The 20926-nt window shown below is 42.6% G+C and overlaps 2 protein-coding genes across 9 annotated transcripts in view; both read right to left on the minus strand.

Moving 5' to 3' along the window:
• Window positions 1-345: 345 nt before the first annotated feature.
• RIOX2 (ribosomal oxygenase 2) lies at window positions 346-15664 on the minus strand. 3 transcript variants are annotated; one of them, XM_081001525.1, is made up of 10 exons: window positions 15424-15664; window positions 11503-11935; window positions 9406-9525; window positions 8225-8353; window positions 7009-7112; window positions 4019-4121; window positions 3062-3227; window positions 2487-2569; window positions 2030-2134; window positions 346-1508 (listed from the first exon to the last, which is right to left on the minus strand). In XM_081001525.1, the coding sequence occupies exons 2-10, from the start codon at window positions 11929-11931 to the stop codon at window positions 1350-1352; spliced, it is 1398 nt and encodes a 465-aa protein (XP_080857651.1). In that variant the 5' UTR covers window positions 11932-11935; window positions 15424-15664; the 3' UTR covers window positions 346-1349. The 3 variants fall into 3 exon arrangements, with proteins under 3 accessions (XP_080857651.1, XP_080857652.1, XP_080857653.1); XM_081001526.1 differs by lacking the exon at window positions 15424-15664 and adding an exon at window positions 15248-15417; XM_081001527.1 differs by lacking the exon at window positions 15424-15664 and adding an exon at window positions 15203-15417.
• A 926-nt stretch (window positions 15665-16590) lies between these two features.
• GABRR3 (gamma-aminobutyric acid type A receptor subunit rho3) overlaps window positions 16591-20926 on the minus strand; it is a 34769-nt gene continuing 30433 nt past the window's right edge. For all 6 annotated transcript variants that reach the window (XM_081001521.1, XM_081001520.1, XM_081001522.1 and 3 more), the window contains one exon: window positions 16591-19034. In XM_081001521.1, the coding sequence (XP_080857647.1) occupies window positions 18729-19034 (306 nt within the window). In that variant the 3' untranslated portion in view covers window positions 16591-18728. The remainder of the gene's footprint in view (window positions 19035-20926) is intronic.

Below are 20926 nucleotides of genomic sequence, written 5' to 3' on the forward strand. Positions count from 1 at the left end.
GAATGTGGTAAAGGCCTCCTGGGTTTTGTTCACAACACCGGTACAGAATTGTAAGGATGAAGGAGCATTAAAAACATTTGCCCCACATACTGATCTATGGGAGGTGCTGCCCAGATGTTATTAATTGATCAATGAAGCAAACTGAACCATGTGGTAGTTTTCCATCCAGTTGTTTCCTGGCTAGAAAGGAAGGCAAATGATAAAGTGTGCGAGAACCACAATTGTTTCAGTCTCTCGCCTCCCATGGTGCAAGCTCACACAATAGGCAAATGCGAAAGACACAACCCACAGTGGATGCCTTAGCCTACCAAACAAGGAGGAAGCATCACAGTAAGTAACAACACATTTTTGTGTGTGTCTGGTTCTTCTCAATTTATACACCTTGAATAGTTACACCCAGGTAACTCTGTATCATTTGGCTTGGGCAGATAGTTATAAAGTGGCTTCTGCTCCTTTGTGCTTTTACTGTTGCTTTTTCATGCAACTAATTACATGATGCATCCTTTATGACAGTGTTTCCCAACATTGGGCCTTGAGCTGTTTTTGGACTACAACTCCCATCATCCCTAGCTAGCAAGACCAGTGGTCAGGGATGATGGGAACTGTAGTCTGAAAACAGCTGGAGACCCACGGTTGGGAAACACTGCTTTATGAGATGCAGTGCCGTAGGTTGGCTTTTTCTGTACAACAAAGCACACTTTCACCCCAAAAAAGGGCCGACGCTTTTATGTTTGCAGCCCATGGCGCTATCTACAATTTGGGGTGTCACTGGCTTTCGTATGGCAAGCCCAGGCCTCCTTACTTTAGATGTACAGTGGTACCTCGGTTTAAGAACAGCCCTGTTTACGAACGATTCGGTTTACAGTCTTAAGAACAGAAGCCGACCAGTGGGAGGCCTCGGTTTAAGATCAGACTTCTGGAATGGATTAAGTTTGTAAACCGAGGTACCACTGTACATATGTCACTGCTGAAACCAGGAAAAGCATGAACCATTCATTCCTACTTTGCACCAGGGATGCTGAACTTGCGGCTCCCCACATCTCCCATTGCCTTGGGAGTCCAACAACCCCTTGAGGGCCACAGCTTCCCCATTTACCCTCCTGTGTGTTATTTTTATGTTCAACAAACCTAGTAGTACCCTTACTCACTACGCATACAAAAACTATGTAAAAAGCCTTTGTATGCCTGAGGTAACGTTTTGCTGTTTCTGTGCAATGGCAGATTTAAGCACTTTTAACTTTGGCTGGCTGGTGCCTTGGGTCCCTTCTATTTTAATTTAAGGGCACACTTGATTCTCCCAGCAACATCAAAGAGACCTACGAATACTTAACTTTGACTGGATCATGCCTCTAGACTACTTCAATGAGCGATTCACTCCACAATGATACCACCAAGTTCTCTTTTTCTGCATCTGAAGTCAGATTCAGTTCTTTAACACGGACAGTGTTACCGCTCCAAATTTGCTTCAACGCATCCATATGCGAGAGCGGAAATCGTAACCCATGAGTCTAGAAAGAGAAAGAGTGTGTGTGTTATTAACGCCATATTGAACTAAACATTTGACACATTTCATGCTCACCAATATGAATAATATCCTGCGCCAGTAGTTACTGCTGTTATACAGATGAACAGAGTTATTATAAATCTATCAACACGTTTCTATATTACATTGACTAGGCTAGCTAAATGCAACCTCCTCCAGGCATTTATTACACAGGCAGTATATCCTGAATATCAGTTACCACCTTCATACCACACCTGTGGGTTTTTGGAGATCTGGCTGGTTACAATTGGGACAAAGTAATGGAGTAAATGGGTCCTTGGTCTGACCCAGCAGCGTTCTCATATTGCCAACAAAATGTACACAGCTTTTAAAACAGACAAACCCAAACAGCAGTCTGGCAAAAACTTAACGTACTGCTGACCAGCACCAGATGTGGAGGGGGCTAGAAGAGACAGATCTGAAAATAAGGAATTTCCACATGGACTTCATCAATAACTGACCTAACAAGCAGAATTAAAAACAAACCTCTGCTATTCCATCCTCATTCATATCCTCATCCCCCATCATATGGACTTCCCTCTTGTTCTTTAAAGAGTAATAGACAAAAACCATTTCTTTGCGAGACTCTTCCTAAAAAACAAGAGAAAAGCAGATAATACATTGTAATTTATCAATCAACATCAAAGCACTTGCAAAACTCCTCCATTTTACCATAACTTTAGAAGCCTCACCTTTCTTATTTTTTAGCAGTAGTAATTAGGAAATTCTTTAGCTAAGGCCAGCACCTGGTTATATTTCAAAGGCTGTCTTTGAAACTCCTACAAAACACTGTAACACTTTCTCTTTACAAAACAGAACTGAATTGCTATAATGTCAGAGCAAATCCCAGTCACATGCTGTGGGATTCAAGCAGCCTAAAAATAACATACACCCAATTCCTCACTGAAAAGCAAGTCTCTACAAGCACTTCCTCTGTACTCACCAAAAGGTCTGGTTCCACTGTAATTACTGTGTAGTCTTTAAACCGTAACCTGATTGTACTGTCTATTTTTGGTAGTGCTCCACCTAGACAAGGAAGAATAGCAATATTAGTTCAGCGAAAGGAGCAGCAAGCTAGCCTGTGCTGCTTACATCTCTCTTGTCTAAGGGCAGGTACAGAAGTTAGTGCAGTTGGCTAATTCTTGTAAATATCTCTTTAGTTCAGTCAGCTTGTATGTACAGTATAACAGCTGAAGCAGAGACTCATGGAAGATCACAGGCTATTTTCCTAATTAGAAAAAAATGCCATCTATCACTGACGTAGCTGCTGCAGTATAATCTAGGTCCCTCTTAAGATGCTAATTGAAATATCAAAAAAAGGAAAGAAGGGAAGGGAATCTTCAGAAATGTAACATCTGTACAGGCTCTCTGAACCAATCCACACATTAAACTAATCTATGGCCCGGTTCCATATGTAATATTTGTAAATAACTGGTTTACTGCTACATCTATGGAACAAACTGTCTTCCCAGTCCCCACACTTTACGAAAAGCACCCTCTGCAAACTTAAAATGTTACCTGGAGCCAGAGAGTCAAAGCTAGTCCCCAAGAAAGGAGGTAATCTGTTCATAATGAAGTCTTTTTTCATGTCGGATGACCTCAATTCTCTACCATTTTCCAGACGGTCTGCAAGGCATCTCAGGAAGCCACTTAATTGCTTGGATGAATCAGATAAATCCGCCTTCTAAAGAAAAAGACCAAAAAGAATTTATGCTAGTAGTTAGAAACATGATCCTAATTTACTTGAGAATGCAATCCAAAGATCTCTAGGCATTACAGATGTTGGCTCACAACCTTATTTTGGTCATTATAAGCTGTTTTAAACAGTTTTTAATATTGTGCAATATTGTGTTTTAATATTAATGTTGTGTTTTTATTGTTGCAAGCCAGCCTGGGACCTTAGGGTGAAGGGCAAGTAACAAATTGTAATCATCACTACCTACTGTGCTGGGACAGAATTGCAAAGGCAAGATTTTTGGAACAAGCAAGTGTTCATTTTAACTCTTCTTCCTGTAGCCAGTTATGGGAAGGCAGCAGTGGCTAAGTTACATAGATTCAAATGCCACATTATAAAATCATAAAATTTGGTATTAATTTGGACTTGGTGTTCTTCTTTGAAAGCTACTGGGTCAAGCTACAGATGGCATCTTGAAGGCTAGCAATTAGCGCTCTTTATTACAAGACCCATAACAAAACTCTGCAGTTTTGCCTACACTTGCTGGGACTATTATAGGTGCCAGGGAGCAGCTTGTGCACTGTTTGGTTTAAAAAGCTTTCTGGCTTAGTTTTGCAAACAAATGTGACCGCACAGTAAAGAAGATATGCTGCTAAGAAACAAGGCTGACCTCTTCCAACATTATGAAACTACTAGTGGAGATTATGGGAGTTACTCTGTGTTTAAAATGGTGGCTATGCACTTTTCCACTGACAGCAAGCACACACTGCTCTTCATTTTCTTTAGCTCTACATCTTTACCATCAGTAACTGCCTTGGAATGCTCTTCCGAAAGTCAACATCCTCTTTCGCCGTATCCAACACTAGTCCAGGAACCACGTCCAGCAAAAAATCTCTCCAAGAGCTGCCATACAAGGGGGAGGGGAGGGGAGGGAAACAAAGGCATTAAGACCAAGCCAGTTAATTCAGAGCAATGTTTCTTGCCGAGGATAAAGAGAAAGCAAAACTGGTTTTGAATGTCAAGGGCTCATCCAGCACATCCTGTTAACCCACATGGACTGAAACTGAGAAAGTTTAGCAAAAATACTATCGTGTGTACTCATATCCTAGGTGATCAGGAAATACAGTCTAATTCTTTCAGGGCATCCTAAGGAAGCATAGGTCATTGACAGGCTGCTAGCTACAAGCGCCTGAAAGATGCTCCACTCTTATTGCTTAGGATAGTGTATCACAGCCTCAGTGTGGTCTCCTGTACAGAAAAAGCAGGTAGGTGAGAAACAGCATGGAAAAGTCTAATGGATTAAATTGTCCACCTCAACAGAGGTAGGTAGGTAAATAAATAAATAAACCGTATTTTTCTGTCTATAAGGCGCCCCCATGTATAAGATGCCCCTATTTTGGGGGACTCCGATTTAAGAAAATAGGGGGAGATGGCCCCCATGTATAAGACATACCCAAATTTTGGACATTATATTTTAAGGGGGAAACCTAGTCTTATACACGAAAAAATATGGCATTTATTATCCCACCCCTTTTCCCCTGGTGGCACTCAAGATAAAAATAAGAACTGCTAAAAACATAGAAAAATAATCCCTAAAATACAGTTAAATATTGATAGAATTAAAACTATATAACATCTGTTTAAAACATACCAATAATTACAATAAAAATAGCATGGGACCAGCCCTTTCATTAAAAGCAGTCAATTCCCCAAAGCCCAAAGGAGGTATTCACTGGGGGAAGGACAGTCTAGCTTCTCTAGGGAGGGAGTTCCAGTCTGGAAGCAGCCACCGAGTCTGTGACAAGTGTGCCTGTGAGGGTGGCAGGATTGAGAGAAGGGCCTCCCCAGGAAGATTCATATGAGGGAATCTGATACTTCAGATAGCTTGAACCTAAGCCATATTGGGCTTTATAGGCGATAACAAGCACTTTGAATTGTGCGCTGAAACAGACCAGTAGCCTGTGGAGCTGTTGTAACAAGTAGCCTGCTCCCTATAACCAGTCCTGGTCAGCAATCTGGTTGTAGCTCTTTGAGCCAGTTGACGTTTCTGAGCACTTTTCAAAGGTGGCCCCCACATAATGTGTTAGAACATGATGTAACTAAGGCTGTGGCCAAATCAGACATCTTTTAAGAAACTGGTACAGCTGGTGCACCAGCTTTAACTGTGCAAATAAATACACTCCTGGCCACCACAGAGACCTGGGCATCCATATTCAGAGGTGAGTCCAGGAGAAAACCCTAACTGCAAACCTGTGTTTTGGGGGCAAATGTTACCCCATCCAGCACAAGCTGAATCTCTGTTCCCTGTTCTGCCTTCTGACTGACCAAGAGCACCTCTGTCTCCTCTGGATTAGGTTTCAATTTGTTCACCCTCATCCAGTCCATTAATGATGACATACACCAGTTCAGAACCTAGAGAGCTTCTTTGGATTTAGGTGGAAAGGAGAAGTGACAAACACCTTAATCCAGGGAATGTGATCTGATCAAGCCAGCATTATAGTTGGGCACTCCTCCCTGGGATGGGCCATTAATTATTATTATTAATTACCCACCCTTCACCCTAAGGTTCCAGGGCAGGTTACATCATCAAAACACAGAATAACTCAAGATTAAAAACAGTTTAAAACAAGAAACAACTACAGAAATAAGTAGGGCCTTAAAAATATACATCTCAAGTGTCAAAAGGCAGGGTAAAGAAGTGTGTCTTAAACATTTGCTGGAAGTTATATAATGAAGGTGACAGGCACACCTCTGTAGGGAAGGAGTTCCTCAACTTTGGGGCTGCCAGAGACTGCTCTCTCCTGTCCTCTGTCCTTCTGAAGGAGGAGGAACTAGCCAGAGGGCTGCCTAGGAGTCTGTATCTAGCTACAACGACCACAGAGTTGCAAATGCCACTGGCCTCCACAGAAGAAACAAAGAGTTTCGTGACAAGACCAATTAGCACTGTGGCTATTCTACATGACGTTCATGGTACCACAACATGGAAATCTCTTCCTGAAAATATTCAGTACAAAAATGTGCTTTGAAGTGAAGTACCATGGGCTTCAAAAACCAGCTGTTCTGTTGCTTCTGGTCCCAACTTAACTATAGTTCCATTTGATGCTGAATCAGTCTTTTTTTTTTTTTTAAATCACTTTGCTGCCTGAACACCTAACTCCAGCTATGTTTACTACATTAACACAAAACCCCAGCATGAAACTCAGGATCTGACTTCATTATTCCCCTACTTCTTCATTGCCTCCCATTCTTGTCTCTAAATCCCTGCTTAATGTAGCAGAGATTCTTGTTCCAATTAAGGATTTTGCCTATTGGAAAGACATGAGGGATGATGGGAGCTGTAGTTCTGTAACATCCGGAGGGCCAAAGGTTCGCCACCCCAGATCTTCTAAGCTAATACTATTTCCCTTAAGAACAAAACAATGAATGCAATGAATGTTTTATGTTGCTTTATGTCAGTGGTGTCCAAACTTTTTTCAAAGAGGGCCAGATTTGATGAAGTGAAGTGCTGTGAGGGCCAACCAAAACTGTTGAGCTTTTTTTTAGGATTTTACCCCAGGAATTAAACTGCCACAGGGGGACAGGATTAAACTAACTAGCGGGCCAGATTAGCCCCCCAAAACAGACTTTGGACATGCCTGCTTTATGTAAACTGGTTAGCTTGGGTTAATTAATCGGTATAGAATATAAATCTTCTACAGCTAAAACAAAATAAAAATAGCTTGCCAGATTCATTTAGTTTAAAGTCACTGACAAGAAAACTCATACTAGAAGAATAAGGCAGAGTGCTTACTTGTTCTGATAGGTGCTGATGGTCACATGAGTAGAATGCGATATCCCAGGAGGTGTGTCAGCTTGATGTATGGTCCCCCTTGGAAAATATAGCAGGTCTCCGGGCTGGAAGAAAATGTGGGCAGGACAGTTAAAAATAAATTATTTAGACAGTTTATTAAGGCTACACTGCTGTGCTTGCAAAATAAAGAAAAAATACTCTCTCAATAACAAAAACACAAACAGCTGAATAGACAATTCTGTCATGTTACAGAATTTTCCCCATTTTCATGTAGAGCTGTGCTGCAGACATCCAAAATCCTATAGCTAAGCTACAAGGACTGTTAGAAACCTACTTTTTTATAAAAAAAAGAAAAAAGGGAGGGAAAGTGAATAGTATTTAAATTGGCTTACAATGATCAATACTAAAAAGGCAGAGCAGCAGGTACTAGGCCAAAGCAGCAGATAAAACACACTGCGCAGCACTAAATAACAAATGCAGAAAGCTCCAGAAATGCAAAAAACAACAAAGTACAATTAATTCAGACTAAGCAATAAAACAATAAGAACTATAAGACAGCAGCAAAGCAAACTGAAACAAAGCAATTGTTTCATTGATAGGTACAGTGGTACCTCGGGTTAAGAACTTAATTCGTTCTGGAGGTCCATTCTTAACCTGAAACTGTTCTTAACGTGAGGTACCACTTTAGCTAATGGGGCCTCCCGCTGCTGCTGTGGCGCGATTTCTGTTCTCATCCTGAAGCAAAGTTCTTAATCCGGGGTTCAATTTCTGGGTTAGCAGAGTCTGTAACCTGAAGCGTCTGTAACCCAAGGTACCACTGTATTAATCCTGGAAGTGTGTAAATTAACACTATATTCACTGCAGTTTACTACAGATGCATGAAGCATTGCCAGCTGATAGAAGCTCACACTACTACCCAAATTTAAATCAACTTCCAAAATGGGACTGCTAAATAACAAGAACAACACCAGGACACATCTGTGCCCTCTCATTCTCCTAACAGTGGAAAGGCTTGTATGACGTGACGCTGGAAAATGTGACTGAAAGGAGAGGCATAGCGGAATAAGCCATGTCAAACAAGACAACCAATCTCTCTCTTTAAGACCTAGAGGGGACAGGCAACCTTATTCGCCAACAGCGAGCTAACTATGTCAAGGTCTTAGACATTTTCTTCATCTATAGCTCAGGCACTCAGGGGTGTTTCTGACACGAATACCTTTAATATGAAGTCGTGTGTTGGAGTCCCTATCTTCTCCTCGGGCTCCGTGTTGTATTCTTGAGCTAAATGTACAGTAGGCTTATAGAGTCGCCAGTGCTTCTTTCCTTCCAACTGTAGGATAAACACCTGCAAAGACCATAAGTCAGTAAGCATCAAAAAGCTTCACCGTTCCTCAGACTTTCAGCTAAGTTCACTATGGAATAAACATTTGTCGCAAGTGAGTTCTTTATTTAGAACACAATACTTGTAAATGTTAAAAGTAGTACTAGGTTTTATTTCAAACAGAATCCACATGTGATGTGCGCATGCATCATCCATGTAATATTGTGGACGCATGTAATGACTTCCACAAAATTAATCGCAAGACAGAGAAACCAGTAGGAGAACACTTCAGTCTCCCAGCACTTTCTATACAAGATCTCAAAGTAGCTGTCTTATTACAAAAGAATTTCAGAAATAGACTGGAAAGAGAAGTTGCTGAATTGCAACTTATTACCAAACTTAAAACCATGGAGAGACCTGGTTTGAATAGAGACATTGGATTCTTATCTCATTATACATGATAAAGCTATTTTTAGCCATCTCACCCCTTGCTTTTTCCTGTAAGACCAACTGCAGTTTTTAACAGTCGTCAACAGGTTTACCACACCTATCAGCCAATTACCCATTCCCACCACCCTTCTGAGTAATACCCCTCCCCACCCTCTCACTATATACAGTGGTACCTCAGGTTACATACGCTTCAGGTTACAGACTCTGCTAACCCAGAAATAGTGCTTCAAGTTAAGAACTTTGCTTCAGGATGAGAACAGAAATCGTGCTCCGGCGGTGCGGCGGCAGCGGGAGGCCCCATTAGCTAAAATGGTGCTTCAGGTTAAGAACGGACCTCCGGAACAAATTAAGTACTTAACCTGAGGTACCACTGTATAAGGGTCTGGTGACTTCTGTTTCAGTGTATCTGAAGAAGTGTGCATGCACACGAAAGCTCATACCAATAACTAACTTATTGGTCTCTAAGGTGCTGCTGGAAGGACTTTTTTATTTTATTTTTTATAATTTAATTTAATTTATTTTGTTTCGACTACGGCAGACCAACAGGGTTACCTACCTGTAACTTTATTTTACTATGCGAAACTCTTGCAAACAAGAAACATACTGGCCATTGTGGGCCCTCTTACCTCAACATCATCGTAGTGTGGTGGCAGGCCTTGGGACCCCGGTGGGGTAATGTAAACGTTAGATCCAACCAATGAGCCGAAGTAGCATTCCAGCTTCTCCTGGATTCTCCAGAGCTCATCCTAAAAAGAAAAAAGGGAAGAGACAGAGAAATGGTTAACAATGCCAAGGCAACCTCCATTATTCTCCTATCATATTTACCCATTATATTTGCAACCCAATTGTTCCAAAAACATGTATCACTCTAAACAAGATGTCTGCCTGACCTGCTTTATAAAAGGTCAGAAGAAGAGTGCAACTTTCCCACATTGAAAGTGTGCCTGTTGCACACACAGGCATTCATACAGCTGCTGCATTATCTGAAAACATGTCAGCAAGCTAGGTGAGAAGTAGGCAGAAAACAGAAGTTCCAACACATGCTAAATTCAGTCTCCTCCCTTAGATCCAGTGTAAGTGGTTTCAAGATGCCTGCCAATACAAACCTCAATGAAGCCACTTATACAGGTAACAATATACAACTAAATCCTGTTTTGCATAATGTTGCTGGGCCATTCCTTCCAGCCAACCAAATCACTGCTCCTTTTTGCTTTCCCTTCAAATCAAGTTATTTTTATTGAAATGAATCGAGTTGTGCAAGCCAAGGTCTGCTTACTCAATGAAGCTTTTCCAACCACAGACATCCCCTGACTCTCCACTCCAGGTAACTGTCAGGAAAGGCCTTGGATGTGTGGCATGGAAGACTATAGTGGGAGCAGTGAATCTGCAAAAATCAAGTAGAAGCAGCTTGCACAAGCTCAGGCACCAACGCATTAACTGCAGTGTTTCCTTATAAATCTATTTGTTTAGTAACTTCATTATACAGATTTTTTTAAAGGGCTCATTGCTTCATTTCAAAAAATAGGCTACTGGGGTATGAAACACTGAGTTTATAGAATATTCTCATGCACTGTCTTAATTCCATAATCCACAAATTGAATTTGAATAGCAAACAAAAAGTAATTGTTTGTACTGTATATGTATCTTGTTCCCGCTCATCATATGTTACACTTCTTTACCCAACAGCAATTATTATCATATAATTTACGTATCAGATAATCCAATGATGATATGAAACCAGTATTTCTAGTGTACAAATGAGAATGGTTCAGGGTGTCTTTTGAGTTAGCATCCTCAGGGGAATCCCTAAGTTTGCTGAAGCAAGAAGAGAGAGAAAATCCCTAGTGGTCTAATAAGCACAGACTAAAGGAGTGCCTGGCGTGCTCTGGTCCATGGGGTCACGAAGAGTCGGACACGACTAAACAACTAAACAACAACAACAACGCTCAGGAGCTACAAAATGCTGGACAGATGTGTGTGTGTCAGAAAACCTGGGGCAGAGGAGGGGACAGAAATGGCACAGAATGCCCTGAAAGACTAGGCTAGTTAGACCACACTGCAACATTTTAATTTATTTTTGGTCCCATCTGTTATACTTTAATCATGATTCTGTAAGGGAATTCTCCTGAAAATAATCTGTAGTTCGTACTCAAAAGGAATACTAATTTCTAACTGGCATTCACTCACCTCTTCCAAAGGTGACTTTTCCCTCCTAAAGACTCAAAAGGACATCCTGAATCATTCTTTCTTCTACACTAGAAATACTGGTTTTACATCATCATCGTAGTTCTTAAAGAGCCCATGTTTTCTGCAAGATTGGCACTCAGTGGTACCCCCTTTGAGTACAGAAAAATGAACCAAGTAAGTTTAAGCTTAAATTGTATCGTTTCCCCAATTTTCTAAAGTCAAGCCAATGTTAAAAGCAAACGTACCAGAGGATGTTTTAAGTAACAGAACTATCCAAAAGCAATATATTGTTATGCATTTGCTTGGGTATAGGCTGTTTACCAATTAGGACAGATATACAACAAACAATATAAAAACGGAGTAATTTATGGCTTCTCAGTCAGTTTAGCAGTGTCCCTGGACTCTTCAATCCAGGTTGGCAACAGCTGATTGTTAGAGAGGACAGGCTCATAGCAGCAGACTACTCCCTAAATTCCAGAATCCCAGATTAAAACTCCAAAAGCAACCAACAACAACAGACACCTGATAGATCATACCTTAAATCTCTGGGGCTGGTGGAATTGTATTGTAGCCTTTTTCTGGTCAAAGTCTTTCTTCAGCTGTTCATAGCTGACTTTGCCATCTTTGTTAAAAATCTTTTTTTTCCCATTCATACTTCTGCAGACATTAATGTCCCTTCCATAGTACAAGCCCTCTTTGACCATGTCTTTCAGGTCAGTTAAGTGAAAAAGAGATTGGTAGTACAATGCCACAGAAGGCTCCTCTCTCTGAAGAAGCAATGGCTTCTGCTCCCAATACTCTCTGAAAAATTCATCTTGTTTGACAGGAGAGATCAAACTTTCAAATACGCTCTCTGGATGGTCACATTTCATAAGCCAAGGGCAGGTTGCTTCCACTTTTGCTTGTTTACATGGCAAACATTGTTCCTTCTCTGTTGCAGCTCGTCTCCCTCCTTTCTTGGGCATGGTCCTGCATAAAGTAGCAAAAACATTAAGGGTGCCTCTAGAGCATCACTATTTTGCAGAAGAAATTCAACTTTAGCTTGATGCAATTAAAGTGGATTAAGGTACTCTGTTACCCTAGCGCAAGGTATCCACTTAAAAACAACAACAAAAAACAGACTTGTTGCAGTTAGGAAAGTGAGAGGAAAATGCACTGAAAAGTGTGGGGTGAATGCATGATTAACAGGAAGTGTAAACACCTTGGAAGTGAATCAGGATGAATGCATGTTGTACAACTGTCCCGTGAACAAATGCTCAAATAGACCAGCTATAATCTAACCTCCAAGTAAGCTTTGTGCAAGCAAATCAGGATAAATGATGAATAAGCGGGAGGAGGAGCCCTATGTCTGAGGTAAGACCAAGTTCAATCACACTCCTATGCGTACACAGAACTGCAGCCTGGGTAAACCTGCTGAGGATTGGACCATCAAAAGGGGTGGCCATGTTTGCACCTATTAAATTGCTCAAGGTCTTTAAAACAAAAAGATTGTGAAGAGTGCCAAAAGGACCTTTTCAATCTGAGAGCGGTAAAATGGCAAATACAATTCAATTCAAACAATGCATAGTGATACATGCAGGACAAAAAAAAAAAGTTAACTTCACATATATGTTCATTAGGTCTGAACTGATGATAGCTCAATGAATCTGACACCAAATATGTATATTTAAGGGCAAGTCAGTATCACCTTATTAAAATATGTCAAAATTATCTCATACTACATATATGAGAGTCAGCTAACTGGAAACTCTGTTCATTTCCAGAGGCAAATACAGATTGAGAAGACACTGGGTGATGTACATGTATGCATAGATTAGTCTTAACTGGTTTGCTTCTGCATGAGACATTCCCTTTAGCATTTTTTTCCTAACACAGCTCACAGCTCCTCTTCTAGGTTTTCAAAACACAGGCTTTCTGGAAAAACTTAATCACATCTCAGCAGGGTCACCTCAGCTCATCAACCCTCCATTATCAGATTGCATGCATGTTAGTTTTAAGATAAAGCTTTTAAAATTCTGCTCTGTTTTGAGTCCCAGAGATCCCATGACATTTTCTGTGACAATGGCAATTGCCTGATGTCCTCAATCCACCCTCCCATTCTCTCTGCTGGGTGAACACTGCCTGTTTGTTAGCAGCTGGTTTCAGCTAGGGAGTAGCGTTAACAATGCCACAGAAACACATCATGGAAAGCATGTTGAGATTTTGGAGCTCAAAGATATTATGCACACATCACCATTGCACCATTTAGCAACCTATGTGGTCCCCTGGGCAGGCAAGGTAATTCATTAAACATTAGTTCATTTTCCGTTCCACTACATCTTAAACTAAATATTTTAATGGGTACCACTTTATGTCCCCCTGCGTTTAAACCTACTTAAAAGCTGCAGGAAAATGGGGTTAACAGGAACAGACAGAAGCAAATGTAAGATAGGGAGGGAGAAAGGAGACAGCAATAATGTTTCCTTGCAAATCTTTGAGGAGGCCCAATCAAAACATTAACAAGCTAAGGATGCACATCACTGCTGTGCAGTATTTGGAAATGAGCTATTTCAGAATAAGCAACACTCAGCCCTTTCCAAAAACAGCAGCATGTAATTCTTACCAATTTATACAGCACTTTTCATGTTCAAAGAACTTTATTAGTATATTTATTTGCCACCCTTATTCCATCCAAGAATTCAGTCTGTTTAGTCGAGTCCAAGCACTGATCAAGCCCAGGTCTACTTAGCTCCAACGAAGAGTATGCATTTTGTGTACATCATTTCAGTAAACCTTGCAATTAAGATGTCTTGTTGCACCATATTGCAAATGGGTGAATGTACTTGCAGAAGACCACATAGCAGTCTCACTGCTGAGCTGACATTTGAACAGTGACACGGGATAGGTAACACATGTACCCCTATTTTCCACAGCATAGTCATAAATATCCAAGCAATGGTAGCTATCTCCACAGCGATTCAAATCAATTTGTTCATAACCAAGTAAGCAGAATAGTTTATTTAAGGGGAGTTGGGGAACTTACAGCACGCACCCCACGATTTTGTTGGGTGTGCATTTTCCATAATACTTGTCTACTGATGAGGCTGGCTGGAGCTGATGGGCATGAAGAAGGTAGGAACCTAGAGCATGCTGGTTCCAGCCAAAGCCCATGTACAGTAATCCACTACAGTGGTACCTCGGATTATAGACGCTTCAGGTTACATACTCCACTAACCCAGAAATAGTACATCGGGTTAAGAACTTTGCTTCATGATGAGAACAGAAATCGTGCAGCGGTGGCGCAGCAGCAGGAGGAGGCCCCATTAGCTAAAGTGGTGCTTCAGGTTAAGAGCAGTTTCAGGTTAAGTACGGACCTCCAGAACAAATTAAGCTCTTAACCCGAGGTACCACTGTAGAGTCATACCTCATGTTACATTTGCTTCAGGTTGCGCGTTTTCAGGTTGCGTCCCGTGGCGACCCGGAAGTACCGGAAAGGGTTATTTCCGGGTTTCACCGCTTGCTCGTGCGCAGACACACAAAATGACGTTACACACATGTGCAGAAGCGGCAAATCGCGACCTGTGCACGTGCAGATGTGGGTTGCGTTCTTTTCAGGTTGTGAATGGGCCTCCGGAATGGATCCCGTTCGCAACCAGAGGTACCACTGTATTCTGCTCTCTCAGTGACCGACCAGATGCAGAGTCCGAGGGCTAGAGCGCTCTCCTTGTATTAACTCCAGCAATATCTGGAGGGCCTCCGGTTCCCCATCCCCAAATAAGGAGGGAAAGCGACTGCTCTGTGGAGGAGGCCCACCTCCTTCCACACAGCAGACCCTCTTGTTCTCATGCCCCGCAGAAAACCTCCCTTCGCCTTAAAAAAACAAACCCAAAGGTTTTCCCAACTGCATCCTTTTCTCTTAGCGGCACAAGAGCAGCGGCAAATTGGCAGCGTATTCGAGCCCCTCGCGCCAATATCCACGTGCACCGGCAGTATTCCTAACTGGATCCCAGCAGAAAGTCCCGCCGGGCCCTCGCCCTCCAACGAAGGGGCGTGCATTTCAATCACCCTCTTTGGAATTCATGCAAAAGCTTAGGCTAGGCTTCCAAAACGGGAATTTTCAATGAAATGAAGCAGCGGCAGCTACCAAAGATAAGCAAAGAGCCGGCCGAGAATCACGCGGCTGCTCTTCTTAATGGTAGCTGGGGGGGGGGGTTGTTCTAGATTTGCAGCACGTCGGGATACGGCCATAAAGAGTACCCAGCGCTGACGGTGCATTAGCAGCGGCGACTAGGTGCGAGTTACCACGTTGCTGTGGGGTTAGGCTGCTGGATTGGGCGTCCTGCCCAGGAAGAGCATGGCCGGCCTCGCCTCACACTGCAATAGAAGACGGAGAAGAAGGGAGCGGAGCCATTTCTGTGCCGGAGGGTGGGGAGACCCGCAGCTGCTCTTCGGGCAGCCGCCCCTCGCTTTATACCGACCTGCTCGGGTGCGCGGAGAGTAACACGTGCGTTGCAGCGTGAGCAGAAGCTGCCCCTCCGCGCGCTTCCTGTGCGGGAGGAGGGAGAGTCGCCTTCCTTCCCTTCTCCTCCCTCCCACCCGCCTGCCTCTCTCCTATCGCGGGAGACTTGTTGCTTTTTGCCCGCCTCCCAAACAGCAAGGCGGGGCGGTCGCGGAAATAAGCGCTTTTTTGTGGCGGCGGCGGCGGCGTTAGGACTTGTTCCCTTGTGCCGGTTTAGCCGCCGTGTGGACGCGCAGGGAAAGCGCAGCTTTCTCGCTGCACCCCCTTCAGGCTCAGGGGTGTGAGCGCGCACGCGCTCTCTCTGCACCGGTTGTATTTCTGCCCCAAAGGAACGAGCTATGCGAAGGGGAGATGCTCGTAATGAGATTTTTTAAAGGCTGGGGGCGGGGTAGGAGAGAAGAGCGCCTTAGCTCCCTTTTGTTTTTTTCGTCCCTCACGCACGCCTACGTCTGTTGTACGCACCTGGGATAATACACTCTTATCACTGCGAAAAGGGCGTTGCAGGAGCATCAGGCAAAGGCTAAAACTGCACAGAAAGAAGCCACAGCAATTAAGTTGTGTAATGCGATGATAACTCTGTGCTGTTATTAAAAGTGTCCCTTTCGGCATAACAAGGAGACAGTTTTGAGTTTCGCAAAAGAAAGACGGAGGCGTAGCCAGGACTTTTGGGGGAAGCAGTGATTGGTCAGTAAAGTATTTCTATTGTTTTAATTGGCGCTGTGGGTTAAACCACAGAGCGTAGGACTTGCCGATCAGAAGGTTGGCGATTTGAATCCCCGCGACGGGGTGAGCTCCCATTGCTCGGTCCCTGCTCCTGCCAACCTAGCAGTTCGAAAGCACACCAGTGCAAGTAGATAAATAGATACCGCTCCAGCGGGAAGGTAAGCGGCGTTTCCGTGCGCTGCTCTAATTTCCCAGAAGCAGCTTAGTCATGCTGGCCACATGACCCGGAAGCCGGTTCCCTTGGCCAATAAAGTGAGATGAGCGCCACAACCCCAGAGTCGGTCATGACTGGACCTAAGGATTAGGGGTCCCTTTACCTTTACCTTACTTGATCTAGGGGAGCAGCTGCCCCCCCCCCCGCCTACGCCCATGGAAAGTAATCCTGCATGCCACCCCAGTTTCTGGGAATGAGGCACAGCTGAGACTGGTGTCTGATAAATGGTTAATGTTCTCACTATAAGGGTAGTTGCTGGAAGTGTAAAAAATAAATACACAACTTGTGAGATTCTAGGCAAGCACCCTTTTCTAAACAGGGAGAGCAGTTCCTCCTACCATCAGGAAAAATGCACACACCAGAGAATGCCTTCTTTTTTAAAACAAAATATTTATTATAAACCACTACTTGCATATATTTTTATATTTTTATTAACGGATATTTCCATACTGCACATTGAATTGCAAAATTATAAAACATTAATCAGAAGTGCAAAACTACAAACCATTTTCCCTAGAGTAGTTCCATTACAATGAATGGGAGTGCTCCTGTGGGTGTGATACAGTGATTGCAACAAAGCGTTCATCCACACTTCATTTTATTGTTAGCCTACAACATTATGCCATGTTTCTAGGCACAGCTCTCAACTTTCCAGGTCTGTGTTTGTGTGTGTATGGTGTGTTTCTTTTGCTTTACCCAGCAAGGCCTGCGTTTTACTGCTGAATCGGAGCAAATGTCAATTGGGTTTCCATGGAAAGCCTGGACCTGGACCTAGAAAGCACGGAGCAAAGGTATGGATGGATGAGCCCAAAGAATAGGAAAGTTGCAATTGATTTGGTTAAACTTAATAGCAGTTCTATTCTGATATATATTATATGATTAATACCTTATATGGGATCTTTGACTTGGCTCAGAAGCAAGAAAGAGAAGAATTTCCAGCATGGTTTTCAAAGAGATGTCAAGGAGATAAGAGGTTCACAAGAACTTAAATGTAAAAAACCACAGAATCTTCCACTTTACATCTGGGGTTCACGTTTTATAAAATTTCTCCCTACTTAGCGACAGGTGCTTGCAGCCTCCTTATGACCTTTTTAAGGGCCAGTATTTGTTCTTTGAGGAAATTGATCCAGTTTGTAACATAATAGGAGAGTTCCTCAGTTAACTAATCAAACACGACAGGACACATATTCATGTATAATTTCCTGGATGTGCCCCCACCCTTTGAAAAAAACACTTGGGATAATTGGAATGGAAAAATAATCAGAGGAAGAAGGGTTAAATAGCCCCTATATAACTATGCCTGCCATTTTTCACTTAAACTTGCAGTCTCCCTAGATTGCTTTGGTCCAGAAGATAATACATGCAATGTGTAGTTTTGAGTGCAGTCCTATGTATACCTATATGGAATAATGTCCCAATGAAAGAACTGGAGCTAATTTTTGAGTAAACATGCATTGGATTGGACTGTAAAGCTACTGCTGGCTGCCACCATATTTTTTACAGATATGGCAGTGACTGAAATTACTTGGCCTTAATTAAATTGAGCAGGATAGCATTTATACTAGTTACTATTTCAGAGATTTCTACCATAGTTTCCTGTTGTGAGCCTTCAATTAAAACTGATTATCTGTGGTTATTCCACAACGTGCACCTTCCAATGGCTGGATAGAATACCAGCTGCTATTATAACTCAGGCAGTCTATGGTTAGGTTCTCCAGCACCAGGTCTAATTTTGCTCCTAGTCAACTTCCTAAGTCAGCTCCTAGTCAGCTTCAATCAACCAAGAATGAAGGCTACAGAGCTTTATATTTTTTTTAAGTCAGCAAGAAGCAATGTGAAGAGTGAAATTATTCGGAGAAAGATCCTAGTGCTGAGTGTTTAACACTAGTCTGGATCACAGGTGGGAGTGGTGGGCAACGTTGGCAGAGGAGGGAAGATTTAGGTGTTGTATGGTGTAGGTCTAGCCACTCTTGGCAGCTTTAAAATAGTTCTGTAAGCTAGATGGCTGCGTTGTGGGAAGCTGCATAACTACCAATCCTGTGCATCACACAGCAGAAATAGGTATTTTACACTGCTGTCATACAAACTAGCTTAAAACCACCTATCATCATTTAGGAATAATAGCCCAGAATGCATAACAAACTCAGAGCCATTGGGACTTCCATTTTAGATAATAGATTTTGCAAGCAGGGAGAAAAACCTGTTATTTGGGTACCAGAATCTCTTGTTCAAACTCTAAAGCATCTCTGCTTACACAGATCATGGCATGTGTATTTTACTATGCATTTCTGGTGTGCTCATATGAAAAATATATCAGTTATAATCATTCATATATACAAACCCCAGTAAAAAAAGTTGAATACAATATATACAGTAGGAAATATAACCCTGGAGTATGTGTCAATGGCATGATTGTTCTGCAAAATAATCCTGCCCACATTCCCTTTCAAGGATCTCTTCCTCTTGATGCGAGCTGCATCGAGAGTGGGGGTGCTGGGTGCTTGCCCTCGTGTTGAACTTTCTTCAGAAGGGACTGAAAAGGTGGTCAGGTCAATGTCGGTGGTGTCTGTGTCGTGATAGCAGCCATCAAAGGCCATTGCTTGCACTGCATCAATATTATACAATCCAGCAGCCTAGGAAAAAAGGGACAATTACTGGTTAAATAAAATGACTGAAGAACAAGTGCTTCTTCTTTTTAATCCCGCTTACAGGAAATAGTTTTAACAGCAACAAGGATGTTTCCACAAGTGACACCAATGAGGGCTTTGTTGTCTAACAATATGAATGTTGTTCATGTAGGACAGAAAAGTGGAAGAGTATTTTTTTAAAATCAATTGACATTCTAACATTAAGTTTTGTATTAAAATTACAGATACAGGAACTATGTGTCTCTTATGACAACAAACTAGGATCCATAGTTACCTTTTTCAATAAACACTACAGAAGATTTGTGAAAACAAAAGTTATTTACCAGTGATATATATCACATTCATATTTGTTGTGAGGCGTGAAGGCCACTCCCCACAAGGCCCTTTCCACCTGGCCTAGGGGGCGAGGCCCACACTCACCAGCCCTACTGAAGAAGCTGGCCAGAGTGACATCGCCCGGCTGTGAGGCGTGAAGGCCACTCCCCACAAGGCCCTTTCCACCTGGCCTAGGGGGCGAGGCCCACACTCACCAGCCCTACTGAAGAAGCTGGCCAGAGTGACATCGCCCGGCTGTGAGGCGTGAAGGCCGCTCCCTGCAAGGCCCTTTCTACCTGGCCAGACTCACCAGCCCTACTGGAGGAGGCTTCTCATGAGGCCGGAGGAACATTGCCCGGCTAATGTTTTATTGATTTATTGATTTAATATGCTTTAAACCGCTTTGAGATTTTTATTAAAAATATAAAGTAGTATAGAAATTAATAAATAAATTAAATAAATAAACATGATCTATCTTGTCAGCCTAACTTGTAACAGTTAAAAAGAAAAGAACAGGGTGGTATTTAAATGTATTCAGAGTAGACTCCTTGAAATCAGTGAGTTAAACTCATTGAGTCTACTCCAAGTCTGACTTAACTGTATACAGTCCATGATATGTAGAAGTCTTCCCCCACCACAAAATAATCTCAGTTTTTCTTTTTGTCCACACAAATTAGTTGGTTCAGCTAGACTTATCTGCAGCTTTCATGTTGGACTGCTGTGATGGGACAGGATTCAGAGGCAGTTTTACAGTGGTTCAGTCCCTTCTTGGATGGGATGGGACTTGAGGCACAGTTTTTATGGTGATTCTGAATCTTCTTGGACTGACAGGTTCAGAAAGTGCTGTCGGAGATAGTTATGTGATCCCTTAGCTATTAGCCTTTGGTGTTGAAAGGCAGATTAGGAAACGGGGTTTCGTCTACCTTGGAGTGGGTTGCACTCCTCTTTGATACTTAGATTTGCAGTGTAAATCCTGGCTGTAGCCCTGAACTGGATGCCCTTATTTTTGCCACCAAGTGCACACATGGTAACAGATGCCTTAGTTACATCTTGTTTGGAATATTGTAACATGCTCTACATGCAGCTGCCTTTGAAGAGTGGAAACTTCATAGAATCATAGAATAGAATCATAGAATCATAGAGTTGGAAGAGACCACAAGGGCCATCGAGTCCAACCCCCTGCCAAGCAGGAAACACCATCAGAGCACTCCTGACATATGGTTGTCAAGCCTCTGCTTAAAGACCTCCAAAGAAGGAGACTCCACCACACTCCTTGGCAGCAAATTCCACTGTCGAACAGCTCTTACTGTCAGGAAGTTCTTCCTAATGTTTAGGTGGAATCTTCTTTCTTGTAGTTTGGATCCATTGCTCCGTGTCCGCTTCTCTGGAGCAGCAGAAAACAACCTTTCTCCCTCCTCTATGTGACATCCTTTTATATATTTGAACATGGCTATCATATCACCCCTTAACCTCCTCTTCTCCAGGCTAAACATGCCCAGCTCCCTTAGCCGTTCCTCATAAGGCATCGTTTCCAGGCCTTTGACCATTTTGGTTGCCCTCCT

Source organism: Podarcis pityusensis, assembly GCF_964106645.2.
Source record: "Podarcis pityusensis genome assembly, chromosome: 4".
NCBI lineage: Eukaryota > Metazoa > Chordata > Lepidosauria > Squamata > Lacertidae > Podarcis > Podarcis pityusensis.

Bases quoted from the DNA above. Each gene is read 5' to 3' on its own strand.
- RIOX2 (XM_081001525.1), bottom strand. From the start codon at position 11,931: ATGCCCAAGAAAGGAGGGAGACGAGCTGCAACAGAGAAGGAACAATGT. The intron at 9,526-11,502 runs GTATGATCTATC...TTTTCTTTTTAG, and splicing joins ACCAGCCCCAGAGATTTAAG to GATGAGCTCTGGAGAATCCA. The intron at 1,509-2,029 runs GTTTGTTTTTAA...TTCTCTTTCTAG, and splicing joins ATGAGGATGGAATAGCAGAG to ACTCATGGGTTACGATTTCC.